At 49.8% G+C, this 27,169-nt stretch overlaps 3 protein-coding genes across 6 annotated transcripts in view; 1 reads left to right on the plus strand and 2 right to left on the minus strand.

Annotated features, from left to right (window-relative positions):
* Positions 1–3,573, minus strand: part of ABCF1 (ATP binding cassette subfamily F member 1) — a 13,500-nt gene extending 9,927 nt beyond the window's left edge. The window contains exon 1 of one of the 2 annotated variants that reach the window (XM_046640471.1): positions 3,465–3,573. In XM_046640471.1, the coding sequence (XP_046496427.1) occupies positions 3,465–3,537 (73 nt within the window). In that variant the 5' untranslated portion in view covers positions 3,538–3,573. The remainder of the gene's footprint in view (positions 1–3,464) is intronic. The other variant, XM_046640472.1, reaches the window with a different exon arrangement.
* Positions 3,574–9,570: 5,997 nt separating this feature from the next.
* On the minus strand, positions 9,571–14,769 carry PRR3 (proline rich 3). 3 transcript variants are annotated; one of them, XM_046640302.1, is made up of 5 exons: positions 14,638–14,769; positions 13,846–13,908; positions 11,788–11,970; positions 11,154–11,444; positions 9,571–10,878 (listed from the first exon to the last, which is right to left on the minus strand). In XM_046640302.1, the coding sequence occupies exons 1-5, from the start codon at positions 14,741–14,743 to the stop codon at positions 10,772–10,774; spliced, it is 750 nt and encodes a 249-aa protein (XP_046496258.1). In that variant the 5' UTR covers positions 14,744–14,769; the 3' UTR covers positions 9,571–10,771. The 3 variants fall into 3 exon arrangements, with proteins under 3 accessions (XP_046496258.1, XP_046496259.1, XP_046496260.1); XM_046640303.1 differs by lacking the exon at positions 11,788–11,970; XM_046640304.1 differs by lacking the exons at positions 11,788–11,970; positions 13,846–13,908 and having other exon boundaries at positions 14,638–14,763.
* Positions 14,770–15,837: 1,068 nt separating this feature from the next.
* On the plus strand, positions 15,838–24,870 carry GNL1 (G protein nucleolar 1 (putative)). The gene is made up of 12 exons (XM_046640301.1): positions 15,838–15,975; positions 16,398–16,563; positions 16,950–17,086; positions 17,248–17,399; positions 17,510–17,581; positions 18,578–18,785; positions 18,939–19,034; positions 19,431–19,625; positions 23,337–23,515; positions 23,594–23,756; positions 23,992–24,132; positions 24,509–24,870. Exons 1-12 carry the CDS (start codon positions 15,903–15,905, stop codon positions 24,748–24,750), a joined length of 1,824 nt encoding a protein of 607 aa, XP_046496257.1. The 5' UTR covers positions 15,838–15,902; the 3' UTR covers positions 24,751–24,870.
* The last annotated feature ends 2,299 nt before the right edge of the window (positions 24,871–27,169 follow it).

Raw genomic sequence — 27,169 nt, forward strand, 5'->3', positions numbered from 1 at the left:
TATACCTAACTGTCTGTGCACCAGTCCGTCATCCCAGACAGGGACCTGAGAGACTGTTTAGCTTGTGTTCCCAGGGAGCAAAGTGGGAAGTCAATAAAAGTTTACTGACTGAACAGATCCCAGCTCCTCCCTCTGTCCAGCCCTGTGTTCCTGAAGGCGGGGGGCTATACCTAACTCCCTCTCTCCCTCCCCACATCAGCCTGGGAGGCAACCAGCACCCTCACGATTTGCCTTCACGTCTAGGCCTAGCCAGAGTCATATTCTCCTCCAGATCATGCCATCTACTGCCACCCAATTCTATCCAAAAGCACGCCTGTAAGCGTGTAGCTTTCAAAACAAAACAAAACAAAGGCTTTCTACTACCTATCACATTAAGCACTTTCAGACCATAATTCCACGTAGTCCATAGTAATCATTTATTCAGTAAAGTTTTACTGAGCATCTACTCTGCCCAAAACCGGACATTAACGAAGGACAATCTCTATAGTTTAGGGCTTCACAGACTAAAAGGGCCCTAGACTATCTTTTCTGCTTATCTGCTGCCCTATCCACCCCTATGTTCTGGACACTGGCTTCTCCCCGCTCCCTGATTAAGTCCCAGGCATACTTATGTCTGTCTTTGCTTAATCTGTATCCTCCACCCAGAACACATTTCAAAATCTGATCTCAGTATTGGGTGACCAGCGTGATGGAGCTGAAAAGATGTGCAGGAGAAATAACGAAAGGCTTTATATCCTATTCCAAGGAGTCTACTCCTAAAGGCTTTAAGGACAATCCATGGCAGTACACCAGAAGGAATGACATGCTCAGCTCACCGTGACAACACCGAGGAGTGATTCATCCCAGACACTAAGTTCTCCCCAAGGACTAACACAATCACACCATCTCGCCTTCCTTTAAATATCACTCTGATCCTCCTGACCTACGGAGAGGAAAATCCTGTGCACACGTGAAATTGCGAGAAAGTATCACTACCAAGGAAGAGGAAAAGCCTGTGTTTGGCTGAAGCTATGCTGTATCTTCCATCTCCTCTTCTAAAAGCTCCTCCCCTTCAGTACAACACTTAAGCTGCTTCTAACTTTATGGTCCCTTACTTTTTGTTTTTGTTTTTTTTTTTGAGGAACATTAGCCCTGAGCTAACCACTGCCAATACTCCTCTTTTTGCTGAGGAAGACTGGCCTTGAGCTAACATCCGTGCCCATCTTCCTCTGCTTTCTATATGGGACGCCTACCACAGCATGGCTTGCTGAGCGGTGCTGTGTCCGCACCTGGGATCCGAACCAGCAAACCCTGGGCTGCTGAAGCGGAACATGGGCACTTAACCACTGCGCCACTGGGCCAGCCCTGCTTCTTACTTCAAAGCCAGATAAAACACTTCCCTTCACCTTACCAGCTTCTCCTCCAATTTCTGTTTTCTATCCTTATCTTCACCAAGTCTCAGAGCACAGCCCACACTAGCTCCACTTCCTCATCTCCCACTCCTTTCTGAACACACTGCAGTCTGATGTGGGGATCATCTCCTAACGAATACTTTTGCCAAAGTTGCCTCTGTCCCCTTAGTTGCGCAACCCAAAAAGTATTGTTTTAGTCCTAATTTTGCTTGACTTCTCTGCAACATTCCACGCTACCTACCTCCTCATCCTTCAGTTCTCCTCTCTTGTAGTTACTTAACTTCAGGGACCCTGCTACTCCTGGTTTGCCTCCAGTTTCTCTGGCTGCTCGCCTTTCTCAGTCTCATCTCCTCAGCCTCCTCCCCTACCTTACTTCCCTTACCTGTCGAGGTTCTTTGGGTTACCATCTTCTGCCCTCTTTTGCTTCAATCTGCAAACACTCTCTAGGGGACTCCTCCACAGCCAACACTTCAACTACACCCGCCTGTGTCTTTACTTCCGGTCTACAGCTCGCTCCACAGTCACTAACAAGCTCTCTCCTCGTCATCTCCTCTTAGAAATTCCCCAGAAATCTCCAGCTCAGCATTCAAAAGCTGCCCTTCTCTCTTCCCACTCCTCACCCTACAGACCATTACTTCTTTCAAGTAAGTCCACTACCCACTGAGGTACTTAAGTGAGTGTCATCCTCAATTCTTCTCCCTTCATTCAGTCGGTCCCAGTTCTGGTCAATGTTACTTCCATATTAACTCTCTAGGCTTCGCTGCCCTGGCTTACTCTCTAGCTACTTCTCACCTGGATCATTGCCAGAGCCTCCTAAATGGGCTCCCTGTCTTCAGTCTTGATCAATTCAAGTCATCCTTCACTGCTCAGTCTTGTCAGCGCGAGCTGACCCTATCATTCCTTATGCACTTCAATGGGTCCTCCTTCTCAATGTCTTAGGATTAAACTTGAATAGCATATAAAGCCTTTCATTATCCGTCTCCTGTATATCTTTCCAACACCATCACACTAGTCACCTGATACTGGAAACCAGACAGGCTCATCTATGTCTCTACCTTCACATAAACTTCTTCCTCTGCCCCTTACAACTCATACTGATCCTTTGAGAATAAACTCAGCTATCACATATTCCTGGGCGGCTCTGCGGACACTCCTACCCTACCTGTCTGAGTAGATGCCTCTCCTCTCTTCTCGAGTCCCATAGAATTCTCAGGTACATTCATCACACTCTGTCAACTACTGTCTGGTTAATCCTCTGTCCCCTCCACTAGACTGGGTGCTCCATGAGGGCAAGGCTTATCTTTTATCGCCACATTTCCAAGTCCTCTGCACATCACCAAGTATAAAGTAGACATCCAATAAATGCTTGTAAAATTAGTCACTGTGCACCTACTGTAATTATTTGTGTCCATTGTACCTCCCCTTTGAAGGGCAGTCTTCATACTTTTTTCCTTCCCTCCCCAAAGCACCGTATATACAGTGCTTAGTAAAAAAAAAAAAAAAAAAATACGTACCCAACAAAAATTCGCCACTTTTAAATAAACCCTAACGCCCATTCCAACACCCAGCATCTACACTCTTGCTCTAGTTGAGAGAGATATGTTCTATGAGAGAGCCCAGGAAGGAGTCACACTCTCTTGAAAAGTAGGTGGGATCACGGGCTGGCGAGGTGTGTGTGAGCGCGCACGCGCGCGCAGGCGGTGGGGTAGGAGGCCGAGGCATGGCTTATGCAATCCTGCGGGATGTGGAATCTAGTGTGGTGGAAAGACGTCCAATAAAGAAAAGAGGACTGTCTCATTTCTCCCCATCTCTCCCTCGGTACCATATGCTCTTCCTCGTCTCTTGCCCAGTCCCAGCAAAGTTCGTGCGCGACACCGCGGCACCTCTTCTTTCGCCCGCACGCCTAAACCACTCCCGCCGCGGCAAACTCTTCCCGGCCCCACAGCACGCATGCGCAGTACCCCCGCACGGCCCGGTCACTCTCACGCCCCGTGACCCTTTCCTAAGGCGCAAGCACTCTTCCGTCTCTTCTTCTCTTCCCTCTCTCGTTCCCTCCCTGCCTCCCAGCCTCACCGGCGGGGCTCGTGCTCTCTCCGTCCCCGATCCACTCGGGCTCCGGCGGCTGTTGCTTTGGCCCCTTCGGCATCGCGCTTGCAGTTACGACTACTCTGGCGGAGCCGGGTGCTATTTCCGCTTCCGGTAGCGTGGGGCCCGAACGGGGCGGGCTCTCCACGCCCACGAGGCCAACCCCGCCCCCGGGAGGTGCACGTGCTCGCCGCGCCGTCATCTCGGGGGCGTGCCTGCGGCTCTGCCGGGGGGCGTGGCCTGCAGTGACGGGGCGGGGCTGCCGGCTCTTGTCGAGTCAGCAAAGCGTTTATGACGGTCGGGGAACCCCGACTTGGTGACTCCGTGACGCCGCGTGACTGAGGACTGAACATAGTAATTTGCGACTAGTATGAAGGAATGGAGGCATCTTTTCTTTTTTAAAGTGGATGCTACTTTCTACCAGCCCTTGACATCTGGTTAAGAGCAGATAGGCGCAGTTCATCGACTCAGGAATAGACCTTGTGGGTCTAGCGTTGAGGTATGTCACAATATTGTAAGAGTTGTAAACGAGGAACTCTAGCCTAATAAACAGAAATCACGAGCTTGGGTTCACTTTATTTTTTTGGTAACAGCTTTACTTAGGTATAATTATATACAATAAACTGCACATACAATAAATTGACAGGCAATAAACTGCAAAGTGTACACTTTGATAAGTCTTACGTATATACACCCATTAAACCATAATCACAATGAAGATTTGACTGCACTTCTAACATTACCATTTAATAGGTGTTGGAGCAAGATGCTCCCATAGCTCTGTCAGCTCCCATTCTCTCCTTAAACTACTACAATCTTGCTTTTGTCCTCTCCATTGCCTGAACCCACTCTTGCCAAGGTCAGCAAAATGGGGCTTGTTCTCTGCCCTTATCCTACTCACTCTCCCATAAGCATTTGATACAGATGGTCACTCCCTTCTTCCTTTGTTGTCTTCAGGGACATTGCTCTCTGCAGGTTTCCTCTTATCTCAGTGGCTGCTCTCTTTTCCCTCCTTTCCTGGCTTCTCCTCCTGAAGTCTAAATGTTGAAGTGCCTTGGGGCTTATTCTTTGACACTCTTTCTTCTTTTTTTTAAGATTGGCCCTGAGCTAACATCTGTTGCCAATGTTTTTTCCTTCTTCTTCTCCCCAAAGCCCCCCAGTACATAGTTGTATATTCTAGTTGTAGGTCCTTCTAGTTGGGCTATATGGGACGCTACCTCAGCATGGCTTGATGAGCAGTGCTAGGTCTGTGCCCAGGATCCAAACTGGTGAAACCCTGGGCCGCTGAAGTGGAGCACGTAAACTTAACCACTCAGCCATGGGGCCAGTCCCTTGATACTCTTCTTTATCTAGACTTATTACCTAAATCTCATGACTAAGCAATAGATGCTTATAGATGGCATAGATGACAGTTTAAATACCCTCTATAACAGATGAAGATCCCCAAATGTGTCTTGTTGGGCCCAACTTCTGCCCTAAACTTCAGATTCACAAATCCAACTGCTTATTGGACATCCTCTCTGAGATCTCTAATAAATTTCTCAAATTAATACACATGGAACTGAGCTGTTGTTTTTACTCAAGACTGCATCTCTTCCAGGTTTCTCCACATGAAGAAATTGTACCACCTTTCATCCAGTTACTTGGGCCCAAACTGAAAGGTCATCCTCTTTTTCCATTCCTCTTCCTCATCAGCAAGCCATGTCTGCTTCATTCATTCATTAAAAAATATATTTATTGAGTGCATAGTATGTGCCAAGCACTCATCTAAGCTCTTGGGATATCACTGAATAAAATAAAGTTCTCTGCTTACATTTCTAGCAGGGGAGATAATACTATGGAAAAAAGAAAATATAGATCAAGGTAAAAAGTATCAGGAGCGGGGCCAGCCTGGTGGCACAGTGATTAAGTTCGCACTTTCCACTTTGGCAGCCCAGGGTTCATCAGTTTGGATCCCGGCTGCAGACATGGCACCGCTTGGCAAGCCGTGCTGTGGTAGGCGTCCCACGTATAAAGTGGAGGAAGATGGGCAAGGATGTTAGCTCAGGGCCAATCTTCCTCAGCAAAAAGAGAAGGATTGGTGATGGATGTTAGCTCAGGGATAATCTTCCTCAAAAAAAGAGAGGAAAAAAAAGTATCAGGAGGGCAGGTTGTAGTACTAAACAGAGTGTTCAGGAGGCCTCAGTGAGGTGAAATTCAAGCAAATCCTTGAAGAAGGTGAGAATTTTGGCCACATGGATTTCCAGGAGCACCTTCCTGGCAATAAGAAGAGCTAGAGTGATGCTCTACAGCAGAAGTATACTTGGGATATATGAGGAACAAACATCAAGCAGGCCAGTGTGGGTGGAGTGCCGCGAGTGAGCAAAGCATGAGCGATGGAGAGGAGAATAGAAGAGCAAAGCAGGGGCTGGACTGAGAAGGATCTTTTAGGTCATCTTAAGGATTTGGCTTCTACTCTCAACTAAAATAGAAGTTATTACAATGTTCTGAGCAGAGGAGTGACATGACCTGACATATGTTTTAAAGGGATGACTGGGTGCTGTGCTGAGAACAGACAGGGGTGTGGGATAGGGGGAATGGCAGAAGCAAGGAGACCTGATAGGAGGTGGTTGTGACTCAACCCAGGGTGACAGTAGTGGAGGTGGTGAAAAGGGCTGGTTTCTGGATAGATTTGAAAAAAGAGCCGGCTGGTTTTGTTAATGAATTGGATGTCAGGTGTGACAAAAAATTGAGGATAACTCCAAGGTTTCTGAACTGAGCAACTAGAAAGATGGAGTTGCCATCAACTGAGACTGTAAAACATATCCCAAATCTGCCCATTTCTCTCCACCTCTACCCCAGACCAAGCCGCCATCTCTCTCCCCTGGACCACCGAAGTAACCTCCTAACTGGTCTCCCTGTCGCCGGCCATCCTCTAGTCCATCCTTCATGCCTACAGTCAGTGGCAGTTCTAGAATATAAATCATTCGCTCAGAACACTCAGAATAAAATCCCAATGCTTTGCCACAGCTTTTGGGGCACTGTATGAACTGGTCCCTGTTGAACCTCCTGATCTCATCTCCCCCAATCTAGCCACACTGGTCTTCTATTTTTACTTCCAACACCTCAAACTCATTCCTGCCTCAAGGCCTTTGTCCTTGCTGTTCCCTATGCCTGGAATGCACTTCATCCAGATATTCATATGGCTGCTTTCTCATTTAATTTTGGCTTCTGTTCATGTTACCTGCTGAAAGAAGCCCTATCAATCGTAGTATTGACCTGTTTTCTTCAAACTGTCGCCCTCCAGCCTTTTCCTTCACCTTGTTTTTCTTCAGGGTACTTATTACTCGATTATATTATACATGTACTTATTGTCTATCATCCTCAATAGACCGTAAGCACCATATGGGCAGGGATTTTGTCTTTTTCACTGGTATATCCCCAGCCCCTAATACAGTCCCTGGCCCAGAGTAGGCACTAAAGTATTCACTGAATGAATGTGAGGCTTAAATAAGACAATGTATATAAACTGAGAGTGGTCCCTGACACAGAGCGGGCAACCAGGACACTACATTGTGAGATTTCTCCCAGCCTCTCTGGTCACCCTTCCTCAGTCTCCCTGTTAGGTTCATCCTTGTGCTTCTTCACTTGGCCATTACACGTCAGCGTTCCTCAAGGCTAAGTCCTAGGCCTTCTCTTCTCCCCCCTTGGCATTCTCCTCCCAGGTGATTTCAGTTAGATTTTTTGGAAAGGTCTATACTAACCACCAAGTCTTGAGAAGCACCCCCAACCATTATTCTCCATATAGTATCCCGTTTATTTCCTTCTTATCATTAGTCACGATCTATAATTACTCATTTGTTTACTTTTGAGAAAAACAGCTCCTGACAACTGGGAACTGGGCTGACACTGACAGCCAGGCCTTGGTGTTGCTAAGAGCTGGCCTGGCGCTCACTTCCAGGCCATGGTGCTCTCCTATTGAACATAAACAATCAAACAGAACACCAACGTCAGGCAAGGTCATTCTGTGACCATGATGAAGTCAGACAGAGTTCGTAATCTTGGCTAAGCACAGACAAAAACAAGGTCGCTGTGCAAAAGCATAAAGACTAAACAGCCCTCTCTCGCTAAAATGGAAGATGGTTGCTTTTTTTTTTTTTTTTACCAGATACTCCTTTAGCCATATTTCATTCCTCCCCTCTTCTAGATGAGCTTTATTAAGATGAGCAATCATAGAATTGCTCCGACTTCCTAACAACACCCAGTCCAGAACAATTCCCCATTTCCTTGAACCTTCCCCAAATCACCTGACATAAACCCTAATCCTGTCATTCCCAACCCTCTCTTAATAACCTCTGCAGTTAATAAACTCAACTTTGACTACAGGTGTGCCCTGGTGGTTGTTGGCTGGAGGGCATTGACACTTTCACTGTCTTATTCTCTATTGAATCACCAAATTTTAGCAGGGAGCGGCTGGTAGAGGATGTTTATCAGACCCTAAAGTTCTCACCTGCTGAAAGTCCAATATTTTGCTTAGCGCATGGCTGCCTGAATAGAATACTTTTCCAAGCCTTGCTGGTAGCTAGGTATTGGCCATAGGACTGTTACGGCCAGTGGCATATAAATTGAAGAGCTCTGTGCTAGCTTTGGGGAAATTCCCTCCAAGATGGCTGGTGTCCTCTGCCCTTCCTCCATCCTGAGGCTCGGAGCATGGATGAGCAAGCTAGAGCTTCACTGTGGACTGTGAATAGGAGGGTCTGACCCCACGGACTGTGGAGCTAAAAGCCGAGAGGGGAGGGGGTTTCTGAACATCTGAAGACCTTGTGGCATGATTGTCACATATGCCTTGGACTATCTACCTATTGACTTGTGAGAGATATAAGCTTCTATCTTGCTTTAAGACTAATTTTGGTTTCTGTTACAACTGAACTTAAATGTGATAAACTGGGCCATAGAAGGTGCTTACTATTCACCAAGTGAATCAATGTATCCATGCTCACAGCTTCAGCCACAACCTAAAAGCAGGTAACTCACATTTATGTCTCCAGTTTTAATCTGAATACCAAATCTGTATATCCAACTATCTACTTTCTCTCTCTCCTTGGATGTCTTAAAAGGCAGCTCAGACTCAACCACTCCAAAAGCAAATTAGTGGCATTCTGCCTGTTTTCTTCCAACATCTTTCTTTTTAAATGGCACTTAGTTATGCAAGCCAGAACTACCCCAAAAAACCTAAAATACCTTCATTTTGATCTCTTATGTCCACTTTCCTCCCATCCCACTGCCCAAGCTTATACCACCATCACAACTCATCTGGACTACTGAAGTAACCTTGGCCACTTCCAAGCCTGGCCAGCTCTGTACATTGAGTTGACCTTTTTGAAAAAACCAATCTAATCCATGACACTCACCTGCCTAGCACCCCTCAAAGCCTTCTGTCTTAAGATCCAAATCCTTACGTTCTGTAAGGCCCTGTGTGGTCCAGTTCCTCCTCCTCCTGCCTTACCTCCCTTTTCTGGTCTCTTAGCAAACATCTTTGCCTGGACTACACTCTCCCACCTCACCTCCGGCTTGTCCTTCAGCACTTGGCTCAGTTGTGATCTTCCCAGACATCCTTTATTACATACTCCCCTTTCATCACGTCTCGCTTCCCCACAGCACTTTTGACATGTGTAACTTTACACCTATTTGATTTTCTCATAAACATGTCTCCCTCTTTATATTTAAAACTGATTGGTTTGGGCTCAGTTATCTCTAGTGCCTAGTCTATTGCCTGGCCCACAGGCACGCTACAAATATTTGCTGAAAGATTGCTTTGTCACTGCCACTCCATAAATATCAAACCTACAAACACAGGTAAAATGCTTAAAATATTACTCCATAGGTACCTGACCTTTCTTTTCTCCGTCAAAACTTTACCCCTGAACATAAGGCAGCCTGGTATGGTTAACGCCTATCGGTTAAGGGGACCCCACTGGTTCCTTCAGACTGGAAGAAACTTAAGTTTTGCCTTTTTCCATCACTGTGTATGAACTAAATGAATAAACTAACTCCAACAAGAACAGCTTCATCTGCACTTCCAGAGATGACTGGAACACAGGGATTAAAGAAAATGCTTGTTTCCACTGCGTTTATTACTAATATAAAAAAACGTTAAAAAGAAAAAAAATTCATTCTCAGTTCTCCAACGGCTCTCATCCCTCCCTCTTGCCCATACAACTTCTGACCCATTTCCTCAGGGCCAGTTCAAAACTGAACCTGTTCACTGCCGTTTTCACAGAAAACAACCAGTACCAGGGATGTAGGGGAAGAGGGTTGGAAAAGGGCGACAGTACTGTCCAGGTTCCACCCAAAGGCAGGCCAGGTGGAGATTCACAGAATTCAAATGAAAGGGCTGGTGGCCTCACATGACGTAGTCTAACTGAAAAGGGCTGGAGAGGAGATAGGGCAGGCCCATCAGAGACTTCACGGGACATCTCACGGGCCTGGGTTGAATCCAGAAAAACTGACACCAGAAGAATAGGGAGGACCAGGGAGGCAGTCTTGTGGAAAGTTGCACAATTCTCCCAGGTTGGGAGGTGGGGAACGTCTAGAGGGCACCAAGAGCCTCATTCATTTTGGCAGAAAAACTTACGCTAGTGTTGGGAAGTCACGAAAATAGCCACAGACACTGAGGAAGGCTACGAGGGGATGTACAGTTTCACAAAGCACAGTGATCACAGACCATAGCGGTGGGGATCATGCTACTGACGCAGAAACTACGAAATCCAAAAGCAGGGAGTGGCCTTTCAGGGAGTGACTCTGTACCAGTCATCCAAACTTGACCCCAGGTCAGACAACCTGGTGAGTTTCACAGAGCAGCTGACAACATTGGGGGTAGAGGGGTGTCACATAAAAAGGACTTAAAACAAGCAGCTAGAAGAAGGGAATGGTAGGAAACTGCTCCAGGCCTCTCAGGAATTGAGGGCAATATGGGGCTGGGTGGACAGATGCACAAGAAACAGCACCAAAGAGGTTTCCTGTTCTGCAGTCAGTTGGCGAGGGGAAGAGGATCCAGGAGGCAGTTGAAGGGAGCAACGATGGGGTCCTGAAGGCGAGTCTCTGGAGGCTGGATCAGCAGAAATAGTGCACACCGCGCACCAGTGATGAAACACAACTCTGGACCCCAAATGGGGGAGGTGGCAGATGGGGGTGGGCGTCACTGACTGAGGGTGGTGGGTGGAACAGCCTCACAGTAGCCATCACAGGGCCACAGGGAAATATATGGCCGCTAGGTCACAGAGGGCTCCTTCCAGCCTGGATGGGAAGGCACAGTCTCACAGAGGAGGTCCATTGACGCCTGGGTGGTAGAAGGCACAGAGGTCCTCATATCGACAGTGGCCCTTTTTGGCAAAGTGTCGGCAGACAGGGCGGTCGGATTTGTCTGTGAACAAGTGAAAATCAAACAGTTTAAAATGCAAGAAAGAACACAAATGTAACAAAAAGCAAAGAGAGGGTGGTCAGATTTCCTACTCCCTACCATTTCTAGATATTTTGGAATGGTGGTGCTTCTTCTGGGAGAAAAAACATCCAAGGCTACTCCTACTTCAAAAGGACAAAGGATAGCCCAAAGGAGAAGAGTCACGGGCATTCTGGGAATTAAGTCACTCTAAGAGTGATGGGTATTACATGTGTACAGGCATCAACAAAGGACCTCACCTTCCATAACCTGGGGTCCATCCTTGGGCGGACAGGTATTCTTGATAAGAGACCAGCTTTTGAGCCTTCGAGGGTTTCTCTGCTCTTTGTGAAAGCCTCCCCTGGAAGGACCCCCATGGCCTGGTCCAGGAAAAGGAGGTTCAGCATTGACTCCCCACCAACCACGACCATATGGGCCAGATCTGGGGCCTAGGCCTCCCCGAATTGGGCCTCTGCCCCGGGGAGGAGGTGGGAGACTCAGTAGTGGTGGAATCATTGGTCCCCTTGATCCCGGAGGACCTCTGTGAAGAGCTAGAGAGAGAGAGAGAGAGAGAGATGGAAAGGTGATCAGTGGCCAGCTTAATCCTGATAGAGAAGCCCTGATTTTTTTTTAACTTTTTATTGAAGTACAATATACGTACAAAAATACACCACTTTTAAGTGCACAACTCAGTTATCACCATAGTAAACATATCTGTGTTTCTACCACCCAGGTGAAGGGATAAAGCCTAATCAACGCTTCAGAAGTCCCCCCCCTTGGGCCCTCCCGCCCCCACTATTCCACCCTCCTCCCCAAAGGTAACCGCTATCCTGACTTCTAGCACCATAGGTTAGTTTTTGCCTGCTTTCGAACTTTGCATAAATGGAATCATACAGTCTGCATTCTTTTGTGTCTGGCTCCTTTCGCTCAACATGGTGTTTGTGAGATTCCTCCAGGTTGCCTGTAGCAGCAGTTCGTTCACTTTCATGGCAGTGTAGCATCCCATTGCATGCACACACAACAACTTATTTATCCATTCTACTGATGGTGGACATGTGGGTGGAGTCCAGTTTGGGGCTATAACGAAAAATGCTGCCATGAACATTTTGATACATGTCTTTGTCACACACGTTTGCATTTTTCTTGAGTATATATGTAGTAGAGGTATTGCTGGGTCCTAGAGGACATGTATGCTCGAGTTTAATAAAGTCAAACTGTTTTTTCAAAGTGGTTGTACCAATTTACACTCCCACCAGCAGCTGTGCCATAGTCTTGACCACACTTTGTATTGTCAATCTTTTTCATTTTCGCCATTCTGATGAGGGTGAAAAGTGGTGTTTTTTTTTTCAATTGTGGTAAAACATGTAACAAAAAATCTGCCATCTTAACTATTTTTAAGTGTATATCTCAGTACTGTTAAGTCAAGTGCCATCGTTGTGAAACAGATCTCTAGAACTTTTTCATTTTGCAAAAGTGAAACTTTATGGCTACTAAATAACTTTCCTTTTCTCTGTCTACCCAGTCCTTGGCAAACACCATTCTACTTTGTTTCCATGAATTTAACTACCTCAGATACCTCATACAAGTGGAATCATACAGTATTTGCCTTTTTGTGACTGGCTTATTTCCTTTAGCATAATGGTCTCAAGGTTCATCCATGCTGTAGCACGTGATGGGATTTTCTGCCTTTTTGGGGAAATTCCATTGTATGAATATACCACATTTGGTTTATCCATTCATCTGTCAATGGACATCTGGGTTGCTTCCATCTCTTGGCTATTGTGAATAGTGCTGCTATGAACATGGAAAGGCAAATATCTTTTCAAGATCCTGCTTTCCATTCTTTTGGATATATACCCAGAAGTGGGATTGCTGGATTATATGGTAGTCCTATTTTTAATTTTTGGAGGAACCTCCATACTGTTTTCCACAGTGGTCGTACCATTTTACAATCCCACCAACAGTGTGCAAGGCTTTCCATTTCAAAGCGGTGTGTTTTTAGCTTGCATTTATTTGACGACTAACGATTGAGTTCTTGTTCTTGTGTTTTTGGCCGTTTAGATTTCAGGTTTTATGAGGTGGCTGTTCTTGTCTTTTGCCTATTTTTCTAACAGGTTGTCTAGAAAGAGTTCTTTATATACTCTAGATATGAGCTCTTTATTGGTTATATTTGTTGTAAGTATCTTCTACTCTATGGCTTCTTATTAATTTCTTAATAGTAAGTTCTAATGTAGTTCAGTTTATCAATCTTTCCTTTATAGTTAGTGTGTATTTCTTGTCTGTTTAAGGACTCTTATCCATTCTAAGACCATGAAATATATTTATTTTCTAGAACTATTTGTTTACCTTTTATACTTAGATCTATAAGCCACTTGTATATGGTACGAATAGATCAAATTTCATTTTTTCCCTCACATGAAAGTCCAATTAATCCAGCATCATTTACTGAAAAAACCACTATTTCAGTTTCGTCTTCATCATTAATTAAGTGTCCAGATATGTGTGGGCCTTTTACTGGATTCTTTATGCTGTCCTAGTGATTTAAATGTCTATGCTTGTGCCAGTATCACACTGTCATAACTACTATAGCTTTACATTAAGTCTTGATATTCAGAGTAAGCCCTCCCACCTCAAGACTGTCTTTGCATTGTCTCACTCGGATCCTGTGCATTTCCATTTCCAAATAATAATGTAGAATGTTTACTTCCACAAAACCATTATAGGGATTCTAACTGGGAATGCACTGAATCTATAGAGCAATTTGGGAAAAACTGACATTTTTACAACATTGAGTTTTTCAAACTGTGAGTATACAGCATCTCTCCATTCATTTAGGTACAGAATCACTGATTTTTTTTTATTTTAAAGGATATATTCTCTCTGAGTTTCACTCCCTCCCTTACTCCCTTTTCCAGGAACTAACCAAAAGATTGGGGGCCCCTTCTTCCTCACCTGACTTGGGGTCACCAGGCTTTCCATTGGCCATGGGGGGAGGGCCCAGAAGGCTGGGTGGTCCTAAGAGTAGACATGAAAACATGGTCATCAGAATGGACTAAAGGACTGATGATCCTGTTCTTATTATGGTTTTCTTCTATTACTCATTTCTTAATCCAACCAGTAAAGCCAGGTATATTCTTAAGGGTGTTAAGAATTCTCACCCCATCTATCTGCCCTTTCCTTCGCAAAGCATTTTCAGGGTTTGCCAAAAGTGGAGACTCAGTCAAGGGGGATAACGCGGGAAGGTTACCTACATCTCCTTCCTTTCCATTGTTGTTATCCAGATCATCTCAGAGATACCAGAGATAATCCAATCCCTCTCTTTAACTGCCGGCCAATCAGATAGCTTCCCTTCCCTCCCCACCAGCCCCTCGCCCTGCCCGGGAGTAGTTTTAGAGAAGACTGCACTTTCACATTCCCTGTGAAAGTATGGCCACAAATTGTCATCCCAGTCAACGAAATCTGCAACCTCTCTACGCCCCCTCTCCCCTGCCATTCTGCGGCTGCGCACACGAGTTCTTTATCTTCTCCCCTGCCTTCTTTAGAAAGCTTTAGGGGCCAGATTGAAGTTGAGGGTTCAAGTAAGAGAACTCTTTCAGAGCTCCATCCCGGACAGCCCCCACCTCCGCCCCAACGCGTGCGCCCTTCCTCCTTCCGTTAGAGCCCCCTCCCCCGCACCTTTTCAGCCCCTAACCCCTCGTCCTGACCGGCTGACAGGCATGTGCACACCCCTCCCGGGCTCCTCACCAATGGGACTCCCATCCTCCTCATCTCCAGTCTCTTCCCGCTCTGGCAGTTGGGGCTGCTGCGGCGGCGGCTGCTGCTGCTGATTCTGCTTCTTTCGTTTCGGCATCGTGGTTGCGGCAATGGCTGCAGCGGGATTTGGAGGGCAGTGAGGAAGGGGCACGCTGGGATTCTGTTTCCGCTTCCGGGGGGGCGGTGGACAGTGAGGTTGAGGCTCCCGCCATTTCACTTCCGGAAGGCTGCAGGGGGCTTTTGTGCGGCCGCATTCTCACACCAGCTGCCTCCCTCAGTCTCTGCCAGGCGTGGCGGCAATCTCAAACCTTCCCTCTGCTGCGTTCCTATAAAAGCTTAAAAAGAAAATTTCTTTCTTCTCCTCTCACCGAAAAAAACCCACAACCGGTTCTTCACAGTGTGCCATAGAGTGGATAGGCTCTCGGGCCAGAAGGCCTGAGAAGAGAGGGCTGTCGCATCCTAAGATCGCCACATCCGGTACCCGGTTACTATGGCAACTGCTGCAGGCACAACTTCGTGCCCTCTGACCTCCCTCCAAAAGTGCCTCTCCCACCTGGATGTCTCTCCTCTCCGGCGCTTACCCTTATCTGTAAACCTGCTCCTTATCATCGTTCCCACAAGGAATTTGGGTCCCAGCGGGGCGGGACCCGGGACTTTTCAGACCACCATCCGTCGCTCAAGACCTCTGACCTTGCCCCCAGTGTAGCCCAGCAACTTGGCTTCAATCCCGGGACACGCAGTCTCCGCTTTCCACTAAGGTCACACCCGGGGGATGCTAAAGTAGCTTCTGCGTGTCCACACCCCCTCTCCCCCAGGTGGTAGGACCCGCCCTCCGCTCCACCGCCCCCCTCCAGGTGAGTGGTAGCTTCTCCCCGGCGCGCAAGGTAGTGATGACACGCGTCCCCCCTCCTCCGAGCGGGAGTTGGTAGCGTCCGTGACGAAGTTAGCCCGATCCTCCCACGCGCGCCTCCTTCCTCGCCGCCGCTGCGCCCTCTGGATGCTACTGGCTCTCACGTGCGGGTAGCCCACCCGCATCATCCTCGCGCCTCGTTCCTAGAGGAAAGTGACTGTATTTCCCCTCGTCCGCCTTCCACCCCGGCCGCCAGGGCGAATCGGCCGGGCCCGCCCGCTGACGTCACCTCAGAGCCCCGCCCCCTCAAGGGTCCCGGGCCCTTGCGGCGGGGGCTGCCCCGGGGGGGAGTCAGTTGAGGCGGCGGGAGCTCGGCGGAGGGCGGGCCAGGTGACTGGTCCGGGCCATGCCGAGGAAGAAGCCCTTCAGCGTGAAGCAGAAGAAGAAGCAGTTGCAGGACAAGCGGGAGCGGAAGCGAGGTCAGTGCGGGAGCGAGAGGAGGGGGCGGGGCTCCGGCTCCCGCACATCTGGAAGGAGGGGTGTGCCCGCCGCACCTCTGGGGGGCGTAGGAGGGGGTGGTGGCCTCGCGCCGACGCGCGCGGGCGACCACGGAGGGGATTCCCTCACCCCAGTCTCACTAAATCTGGAAGGAGTGGGGAAGGATGGAGAGTTGGGGGAGGGGAATCTCTCCAGCTCGAACGGGGCGCCATCCCCGCAGATCCCTGGAGGAGGAGTGACTCCCCCCACGCACATCCGGGAGGGTCGTGGCAGGGTGGCTGGGAGGACCGGGCCTCAAAAGAAGTGGGGTAGGGTGAGGGGGAGCCAGGCCGGCCGAAGAGGGGGTCTTAAGGCCCCTGAGAGCCGGCCAGCACTGGCGTCACCAGCCAGCTCCTCCCCGCAGGGCTTCAAGATGGGCTGCGATCCAGTTCCAACAGCCGCAGCGGGAGCCGGGAGCGGCGGGAGGAGCAGACCGACACCTCAGACGGGGAGTCTGTGACCCATCACATCCGCAGGCTCAATCAGCAGCCTTCCCAGGGGCTGGGCCCGCGAGGCTATGCCCCAAATCGGTGAGAGTGGGCGGGGGTCGCTGGCCCGGGCTTCCCCGCCTACGCGGAAGTCAGAGCGTTGGGGGAAAGCCGGCTGCTGCTGGTGGAGGCTTGAAACTGGAGGTGGTGGGGCCGGGATGCCCCGGATCTCCGCGGGCCGCCGGGCTCACCGGAGCGGGCTGCAGTCTCCCCTTCCGGAGGGGCTGGAGACAGTTTGGCTTATAGAAAAGCGAGGCTTAGGGGAAGGGCTAATGTTACGTGAAAGAGGGACTTGGGGGAGGGCCGACTCAGAGAGATTTGAACAACTCCGGAGAGAAAGCTTTGCTAAGTTGTCTGCCCAAGAGGAGAGAAGACTGGAGTTTGTGGCCGCAGGATTGTGATGGATGCCGTGGTCTCTGTCCCGTTAGATACCGGCTGCATTTTGAGCGAGAGAGCCGGGAGGAGGTGGAGAGGAGAAAGAGAGCGGCCCGGGAGCAAGTACTGCAACCAGTCAGCGCTGAGGTGCTAGAGCTGGACATCCGGGAGGTTTATCAGCCTGGGTCAGGTGAGTAAGAGCTCAACATCTGGCCGTTTGGGACCGGCAGTGGGCTGAGGGAGGGAGTTTGGAAGAGGAAGAGCTGACTGTCAGGAAGGAGGGGTCTGGGAAGCACCCTTGAGTCCTGAAACTATCCTCATAGTTACTGGGACTTTTTCTTGATTTCCCAGTTCTGGACTTTCCGCGACGTCCTCCTTGGAGTTATGAGATGTCCAAGGAGCAACTAATGAGCCAGGAGGAGCGGAGCTTCCAGGAGTATCTTGGGAAGATTCATGGGGCTTACAGCTCTGAGAAACTCAGCTACTTTGAGCACAATCTGGAGGTGAGAATGGAGTAGGGACAGGAGTGGGGACTAGTGACCCAGGCTCAAATGGGTCTAGGATCAGGCAGGAGAGGGACTCAGGTTCTCTTCTTCCGACCTTGTCTTTTCAGACATGGAGGCAGCTGTGGCGAGTGTTAGAGATGTCTGACATCGTCCTGCTTATCACTGATATCCGACATCCAGTGAGTACTGGGGATGAAAGTACAAGGGGGTGGAGGGAGGAGGATTCTTGTGGGCTAAAGGGCAGAGGCAGGAGCTGGGAGACAGAGAGGTGTGCGCTTTCCTTTCCAGTCTCCCCTGCCCCGTGCTGATGCCGCAGTCAGGAGCTCAGTCCTTTATTCATCCGTGCCACAGCCTGGCACTCCTCCCCTGGCCAACTGACTATCCTCTCTTTTACTTCCTTTGATGAAAAACTACATATTCTGTTTCCCAGCCCACCAGAGCTAGACCAATAGGAAGTCCAAGTATGGAGCTCCAGGAGCTTCTCCGAAGGCAGCTGGGGTATCCCCCTGCCCTGCCACATCAGTCACCACAGGACTCAGCCTTACCTGGAATGCTAGGGTGTGGTTCAGGCTCTGGACTCTGCTGCCAGACGGCCCTTGTGTGAATCCTGTCTGCCGCTTCACTGTTGTCTTCCAGTGGGAGAAAGGGAGGTCTGTGGGGACATTTAGGTTGGATGTCCTTAATGACATGGATGCACACACTCCTACACATATACTCACAAACACATACATGTGTGCATTCACACAGTCGCATACACAGCCACACATGCTCAACATGCAAATATACACATATGTGCATAGACACATGTATGCATGTGTACATATGTAGGCAGTTGTGTACACACAAAAATAGATAGTAATTTCTACCCCAGCTGCCATCCCTGTCCTGCTTCCAGCCTTTACCCCAGTGTGCTATGTGTCATTATTTCCTTATCTTGTTTTCAGCTCATTTCCATCCCTAATCAGGACCTGTAGGAAGCCCAGCAGAGACACATGCACAGGTGTTACTTATCCCTGCATTGTCTTCCTAGTTCAGTTTGGCTGATTTACCTTTCTTCCCCAGAATCTGCTCCCACCAGGGTCGTGTCTCTGAGCTGTGCCTGGTGAGTGGGGAACTGGAGGCAGAACTCTGGGTTGACCTCTCATTGCTGCATCCTGTTACCACCCCTCTCCCAGGTTGTGAATTTCCCACCAGCACTTTATGAGTACGTGACTGGAGAACTTGGGCTGGCTCTGGTGCTGGTCCTAAACAAGGTGGATCTGGCCCCGCCGGCTCTCGTGGTTGCCTGGAAGCATTATTTCCACCAACACTATCCCCAGCTCCACATCGTCCTTTTCACCTCTTTCCCTCGGGACCCCCGTACCCCACAGGACCCTAGTAGTGGTGAGTAGGCTATGAGGAGGGCAACATGGGAGAGGTGGGTGTCAGGGGGTAAAGAGGAGCACAGAGAGGCTTGTTGACAAGGGGTGCCTGATTTTACGCCTATGGGTGGTGGGACCGATGGGGTGCTAACCTTTTTGTGCCCTCTGATCTCAGTCTTGAAGAAGAGTCGGAGGCGGGGGAGAGGATGGACTCGGGCCCTGGGGCCAGAGCAGTTGCTGAGAGCCTGTGAAGCCATCACTGCAGGGAAAGGTATGTGTCCCTTGGAGGGAGTGTAGGAGGCCATGGGGGAGACCCAAGGCCCGGAGTCCTTTTGCTCACCTTCCCCTCTATTACAAATACAGGCAAGAGACCAGAGGGAGGGATGGAGGAGGGAGCAGACAGACTGACCGGTGGGACAAGGAAGGCAGCAGGTGGGCAGGAACCCCAGTGGTTACTGCCTTCAGTCTTCTCAGTACTTTTCAGAAACTCAGGGAAATGCACATGATTGCACAGTGGGGTCAAGTGAAGGCTGGGAGAGTCAGCTGTTGTGCAGGTTGGCACTACCCAACTCCAGAGGGCGCCAGTTACATCAGCTGTGCAGTGCGTAGTCTGTGCCCTCACATGGTGGCCCTGGGGAGAACCTTCTTCCTCTTCTTCCCTGAGCAGTGGACTTAAGCAGCTGGCGGGAGAAGATTGCCCGGGATGTGGCTGGGGCCACCTGGGGTAATGGCTCTGGGGAGGAGGAGGAAGAGGAGGACGGGCCAGCAGTCCTGGTGGAGCAGCAGACTGACTCAGCGATGGAGCCAACCGGCCCGACCCGGGAGCGCTACAAGGATGGGGTGGTGACCATCGGCTGTGTGGGTAAGGGAGCATGGCCCAGGCGTGACGGCCTCCTCGGAGGTACAGAGTTTTGATATTTGGAAAAGAGGGAAGGTGATCAGGTCTCATTCGGCTCCAGGGTCTCTGAGGGCAGAGGAGGCCATGGGCTGTAGTGGAACGGTCATGGCACGCCTGAATTAAATTCCGCCTCTTCTCAGCTGTTTCTAATCTTGAGCAAGTTATGAGTCTTAGTTGCTTTGTCTTAGTCTGAGATACTTAGTCTGAGTCTTCGTTGCTTTGATTTTAAAAATGAGAACACTGATACCCAATGAAAAGAGTGGATGTGAGGAGTGAAGGGAGTAGTGTAGAGAGAGCCTAACAAAGCCTAGACAGATAGTGATAACAGTAATAAAAATAGATGTCAACACTTAACGCTTATATGATGCTTACCGTGTACTGGGCACTGTTCTGAGTGATTTGTATATATTAACTGTTTCAGTTGTAGTAATTAGTCGTGGTGGAGTGATCATTAAATCATAGTGGGAACTTAGCAAGTATTCATTCCTTCTGGGTCTTAACCCTTTAAATCTGTTGTCAAGGAGAATCTTCCCTTAGTTGAGAGTGTTGTCTCTGCTCTTGGTCGGGGAGAAAGGAATGTATGATTAGAGCCTAGGCCTCCTTTTCATTTTGGGTGGGAGAGGTGAAAAATGACTTTGGCAAAGTTGTAGTATCTGAGGTGACATTGGAACCAAAAAAGGCCCAACCCTGAAGAAATTAGGGGGAGCAGAGTGGCTGGACCCCTTGGAAACGCTCCTGACTTATCTTTCGGTCTCCTTTTTGTCTTGGGGAAAACCTGCCTGCCTGCTGACAGATTGCTCCCTTTCCAGTCATTTCGCCCTGGCTTTCCCTCCCCGGACTTTTGATCCCGGCTTTCCCTCTTGGGGGGCCATGTTTCTCCTCTCAGGAGGCTCTGCACTGACCTGTCTGTGTTTGGGGTGATGTGATAGGGAGAGCGTGTGCTATGGCACAGGCAGCCCTGAGCTTGGAGCTCCCTCCCACTCTCATCCGTTTGTCCATTCAACAGATGTTTACTGGCACCAGGTGCCAGGTGCTGTTCTAGGCCGTGAAAATGGCAGAAAAGTCCCTACCCTCACAGAGCTTGTTTTCTTGTGAGTAGATTGATTTGTGATCTGAAATCATATTATTTAGGGGCAATGAAGGAAATAAAGTAATGAAGGAGACAGAGAGTGACTGGAAAGGAGGGGTCCTCAGGGGAAGGCTCCTGAGAAGAGCCCGAGATGCTGAGATGAACTGGCTGTTAGGAGATGTGGGGAAAGTTCAAGGGTCAGTCAGTGAGAGGGGCTTGAGGAAGGGATGAGCTTGGTGATTGTGGGACGAGCCAGAGCGCCCAGGGCACTGGGGTGTGGGAACAGGAAAGAGATCAGGAATGAGGCCAGAAAGGTCGCCAGGGACCACATCGTGTCAAGTCCTGTGGCTATGAGAAGGCGTTTTGGGTTTTATTCTAAGTCTGATGAGAAGCCATTGGTGAGTTTTGAGCAGGGGAGTGACAGGGTCTGATTTCCTTTTGCAGATGTTTACTTTAGCCGCCAAGTGGAGAATAAATGGTGGGGGGTGGGCAAGAAAGGAAGCAGAGAGCGTGCAGTCAGAGGCTATTCCAGTAGTCTGGGGCGAAATGAGAGCTGCTCCGAGCAGAGCGGTAGAGGTGGAGGTGGTGGGACGGGGTCAGGAACAGGATGTATTTTAAAGGTAGAGAAAATGAGACTGCAGATGGGGCCTAGAGAAACTGAGTAATAGAAAGGGAGTTCCAGGTTGTTGTACTGGGAATACTGAGATAGAAAGATTGGGAGAGGAGCAGGTTTGGAGGGGCTGGGGGGCGGAGGGGAATCAGGATTTGAAGTTGAGATTCTTTTTAAATTTCCCGAGTGGAGATGTGGAATCAGTAGTGAGCAGAGGAGCCGGGAGCTTGGGGGACAGGACTGCAGATTTGAATTTGGGAGTGGTTTTAAATTTGGGGAGCCATTGGTGGATATAAGTGGTATTTAAAGGCATGGACTGGATGAGTTGGGGAGAGGAGGCAGGTGGAAAGAGGAAGCCAAGCCAGCAATTAGAGGTTGGGCAAAGGAGGAGGAAACCAAGAGGCTGTCCCAGAAGTCAAATGAAAACAGTGTTTGGAGAGCAAAGGAGGGCCCAGTTGTGTCCCATGTTGCTGAAGGTTGAGTGAGATGAGCACAGAGACTTGCTCAGCGGGCTTGGCAGTGTGTGGATCAGTGGTTTCAGTGGACTGGAGGAGAGAAAGCCAGGTAAGGGTAGACCAATGAGATAACAGGCACCAACATGGCAGAACCTCACATAACATTGTACGAGAAAGGAACCAGACACCACAGCATCCATCCTGCACAATTTTATTTGTGTAAAGTTGAAAAGCTGCAAAATTGCATGGCATCGTTCAGAGATAACACAGGTCATAAAACTCAAAAGAAACATAAGGAGTGGAATCGCTTACAGCTGAGGATAAGGCTTGCATGTGCAGAGGGAGAGGGTTAGGATCCAGAAGGACCAATGGGGCCTCTGAGGAAGTGTGTCACACTCTGTGCCCAGGACGAGTGATATGGGGCTCATCAGGCACACTTATGTTTCATGCATTTTTGTGTATGTTATAGTTTATGGACACAAAGAAGATGGCAGGAAGTGGTGACAAAAAGTAGATTTTTTCAGGAGTTTCGTTATAAAGGGAACAGAGAAAGGGAGCTGGTGGGGGTTGTCAAAGGCGGGTGGTTTACTCCCTCCCTCCTTCGAGAGGAGAGACTTCAGTGGGTGTAAGCAGAGCGCAGTCAGCACAATGGTGAATCTTTGCCAGCCCCAGTCAGCTGCCCAGGAGCAGGTGCTGAATGGGCAGAGTTGAATTTACAGGGTTGGGTTTTGGCAGCTGAGTAAGCTGGAGGGGAGAGGTGGGACCAGGAAGTTCAGTGTCTGTGAAAGGGACTGGCTGTAGAGCTGGATAGTGGAGTCTAAGTTGGGTAAGAAGGGGAGTGAGGACATGAGTTGGGTGCTGAGTAGTGTTCCCATGCTAGAGGCAGGGTCAAGGAATTATTGGGATGGAGGAACCAGAATAAGTGAGCTGGAAAGATGGGATGTCAGGGCAGAGAGAGAGGTGCTTGCAGTTGAGATTTTGGAGGTATGAAGTGACACTGTCCAGGGTGTGACCATGGGAGTGGGTATCGGAGGTGGGTGGAGGAAATGACCTTTGGAAGTGAGATGCTGGCACAGAGAGGCCAGAGTGCAGAAGAGGAGATCAGTGGAGATGCTGAACCCGGCCAGAATGAAGGGGGTGGTTATGAAGGGAGCGGCAGTGAGCCCCAGGGCTTGCAGTCTTCTCCTTGGAGAAGTTACGATAATCATGAGACGCGTGTCTCACTTGGCACTTAGTCTGCTGCAGGCACTGAACCACGCAGTTGTGTTTGTTTCTCATTTAATCCTGACCGCTCTGAGGCTGGAGGTCTCTGCGCTGGTAAAATGAGGAAATAGGCTGAGAAAGTTAAGTCAGTTGCCGTGAGGTCACAGAGCTGGTAAGTGGAGAGGCCAGGATTCAATCCTGGCAGTGCACAGCATGATTTGTAACTTGCAGTGTTGTACCGCTTCCTTAATTCCTGAGCCTTAGTTCCCCTTTCATGGATAGCTATAGTGCCACAGAGTAAGGATCTGTCAGATGTTAATGTTCCTTGCCTTCCTCAGGTTTCCCCAACGTGGGAAAGTCCTCGCTGATCAACGGGCTGGTGGGGCGGAAGGTCGTGAGTGTCTCCAGAACCCCGGGCCACACTCGATACTTTCAGACCTACTTTCTCACCCCCTCCGTGAAGCTCTGTGACTGCCCGGGCCTCATCTTCCCCTCTCTTCTGCCCAGGCAGTTGCAGGTAGGAGGGCAGAGGGGGCAGAGAGGGAGGGAAGGCAGGGGATTTTGGAAGGTGCTTAGTGCTCTTGTTTCCTCTCAGATTCTGGCGGGGATCTACCCCATCGCCCAAATCCAGGAGCCATACACCGCCGTGGGCTATCTAGCCTCCCGGATCCCTGTGCAGGTCCTGCTCCACCTGCGCCACCCCGAGGCCGAGGACCCCTCCGCAGAACACCCTTGGTGTGCCTGGGACATCTGTGAAGGTAGGGTCTGTGTGCCTGGCTTCTCCCCTCGCCCCATCTCCTCTCCTCTTCTCAGAGGTCCTGCCGTCGATGGAGCAGCTGGCCACTCATTCCTAGATTTCTGTCTCAGGGCCAGCAAGATCTCTGGCCTGGAATGTTCTGGGGAAAATTAGAAGGACTCTGTTATGGGAGTAGGGTAATGGTGACCGGGCCTGGTTAACAGGCTTCCCTCTCTGTTATCGTTTTTTCCTTCCAGCCTGGGCCGAGAAACGTGGTTACAAGACAGCCAGGGCGGCCCGGAACGATGTGTACAGAGCAGCCAATAGCCTCCTGCGGCTGGCGCTGGACGGCCGCCTCAGCCTGTGTTTTCATCCCCCCGGCTACACTGAACAGAAAGGTCAGCCAGCCAGTGCGCTCCCCCAGCCCCTGCTGTAGTGTCGGCAAAAGGGGGTGGGTTTTGTGGCCACCCAGCAAGGATTCGGGAATCTGCACCCTCAGCCAGCACTGTGGTACTGAGCGCCTCTGAGACGATTTCCTGATCTGCAAGACCAGGGTGATGATAGTTGTCCCCCCGCAGAGTGGTGGTAAAGATTGGCGTTAATGTGTACAAAGCTTCTGTTCAGTGCTCAGTGCATGAGTTGCATGAATGAATGAGTGAATGCCAGCAGCTATAAAAATTGTTGTTCTTAGTTTTGGCGTCTCGCCATCTTTCTCTGGCTTTAGTTCCTTATTCAAAACTCTCCTCCATTCTCTTTCTTGTTTTGGTTCCCCAGGCACCTGGGAGTCGCATCCGGAGACCCTGGAGCTGGTGGTTTTGCAGGGCAGGGTGGGGCCGGCAGGTGACGAGGAAGAGGAGGAAGAGGAAGAGCTGAGCAGCTCCTGTGAGGAGGAGGGAGAGGAGGACCGGGATGCGGATGAGGAGGGGGAAGGGGATGAGGACACCCCAACCTCAGCTCCAGGGTCCAGCCTGGCCGCGCGAAACCCTTACGCCCTGCTGGGCGAGGACGAGTGCTGAGTCTCTGCCCTGCGCCATCTTCCCCACCCACTTATCTTTGCTTTTGGACTGACCTGGGGGTCTCTCCCTCTGCCGCCCCAATTGTGAATAAAGATTGTCTGCTTTGTAGCTCCTTCCCCAGATGGACTGAGGTGAGAGCGGCTGTTTCAGGCTGACAGCTGTGGGAGGCGCTCTCCTTTCGCCCTTTTTGTGTGCACCCTCTTTGCGAAGGAGAAGTTCTCCTGGGAGTTAATTCAGTGGGTTCTGAGACCTCCTGTGCTCACTCTCCCACTTGCACTTTAGGAATGCCGTTATCCACATGGAAGGGGAGGTCACTTCAGACTTGAGGCCTGGTGGAAATCCAGCCCCTTTTGGAGTTTGTGCTGTTCCCTCTCCAATTTGAGCAGCAGCCTTGTGCGCCCCCTGCTGCCAGACCTGGGTTATACCAGGAGCTTCTGAGAGAAGAAGCAGTAAGAGAAGGCATCACGAGCTGATGTCTTCAAGTGAGATTTTTACAGGATTTATTCAAATTCAGCAAATATTTATTGAGGGCCGACTGTGCGTCTTAACCTATGCTAAGCACTGAGCATATAAAGATGCACAAACAGGGCCTGACCTGAATTTGCAGCCTGGTGATCAAGACCCCATTCTCAGGCACCCAAGTTTTTGGATTAGGAAGGGTGTGTGATGTTCTCCAAATCCTCTGGGCTTGTACAGTATAATTCTAGGACTTCCTGTGCATAGGAGTTTTTAGTTAAGACTAAACGCTTGTGAGAATGTTGATTCAACCTATATGAGTAGAGTCTTAATTGCTGACAGACAAGTAGCGTGCACGTTTATGATTTGAGCAGAACAGCCCTTTAAGTACAGCGTTAAGTTTGATTATTTCAAAGCCCGTACACACTGAAGTGTGTGAGATTCATAGGGATGGCACAGAACCAGCTTCCTGAATCCCATTTACCCTGGTTTGGGATGGAGCCGAGGTGAGCTGGTGCCATCTGAGCTGTCGTCCAGTGTCATCTGCATGTCAGTAGAGATCAGCTCTCTTGAGAGTCAGGGCATCTTCATCCTGCTGTCCTTCTCCCTTGTTCAGCAATCAGCTGGACTCCTGGGTTTAATTTTTGGAGAAAAGGCAGAATGAGTTTTGATTTATTGGCTGCCACAGTGTTCTCTGGGTTGGGTGGTAGCAAAAAGTGTTTGACAGGTTGACCATTAGATGTCAAGGTGAGGAGAAGACGGCGTACCAGATTCCTTGTCTTCACTGTAAAGCATCCTATTCAGCTTCTGGGTCTCTGGGCGTTTCTGTGATGCCGGCAGTGACCCTGTCAACCCAGGAGCAAAAGAAGCTGAGGTGTCTGGACCACGTTCCCTCAAGCAACCTCCTCCATTGGTCCCAGTGATGACACAAGTCCTGGAGTTTGCACTCCAGTGCAAAGTTTAAATACTACCAGCAGGTAAATGTGCTGAAAGGTTGCCCAAAATGTGGTGTAAGCGAGAAAAAGTCCCAGTTGAGAGAGAAACCCACCTGTCTCCCACCTTGGGCTCCTTAGCCTCGGGCTGGGTGTTCTGATGGAAGAAAGGCCCCAGCTCGGCTGCCTCTGAGGGTTCCTGATGTTCAGGGAAGGTCAGGGGACTCTGCTGCCAGAGGTGGGGCGGGGACATTGGAGTCATGTCAAAAAGTGGAGAAAAAGGAGAAAAATCACAATGCTCTTTGTACCCCACTTCCTCCTCTGTGCTGCTTCTCTTCCCTGTACCTTATGCTGTCGCATGAGTCTCACCAGGGGCATTTGGGAGGATGGGGGGTGGGGATGAGGAGTTGAGACCTGAGTTGAGGAGGGGGGATTTTTATGCTGCCGACCTGGAAGGAGGCAACTCTAACATCCCCAAGGGCTAGACTGTAAGTGATTCTTCCCAGGCCCGTCAGTGACTGATGGGTCTGCGGAAAGTACCCCTGAGGGAAGAACTATCTTAGCAACAAACAGACCGGGAGGAGGAGGGTAAATAATACCCAACACCAGTGCCTGAGGCTGGGGTTGGAGCTGCCTAGAAGGGCAGGGAAGCCTCAGGTCCAGACTCCCCTCCATGCTGAGATGCCTGGAACCCCGGTCCTCACACCCCTCCCGCCTGGGTCACGTCCACTGTGGGGATACTTGACCATGGAGGTTGGGCTCTGGCAGTTCCCACAGCTTCTGGCCGGTCTCTTGGAGAGAAAGCAGTGCTGCTCTCATTCGTGCTGGAATTTCATTTAGACATGGAACAACTTCCTTCCAAGCTTCTCTTTTTCCAGACTTACTTCTAGTCCTGCTTCTTAAGGTAGCTGTGTCTGGTCCAGAGAAGTTCAATGACGTGGGCCTCTGTTTCTTCATTGCTTATAATCGTTGATACAATCAACAAAAATTGTTTGAAAACAGTATGTGTCAGACATGCTGAATTCTGGGCC

This window comes from Equus quagga, chromosome 15 (assembly GCF_021613505.1).
Source record: "Equus quagga isolate Etosha38 chromosome 15, UCLA_HA_Equagga_1.0, whole genome shotgun sequence".
Classification (NCBI taxonomy): Eukaryota; Metazoa; Chordata; class Mammalia; order Perissodactyla; family Equidae; genus Equus; species Equus quagga.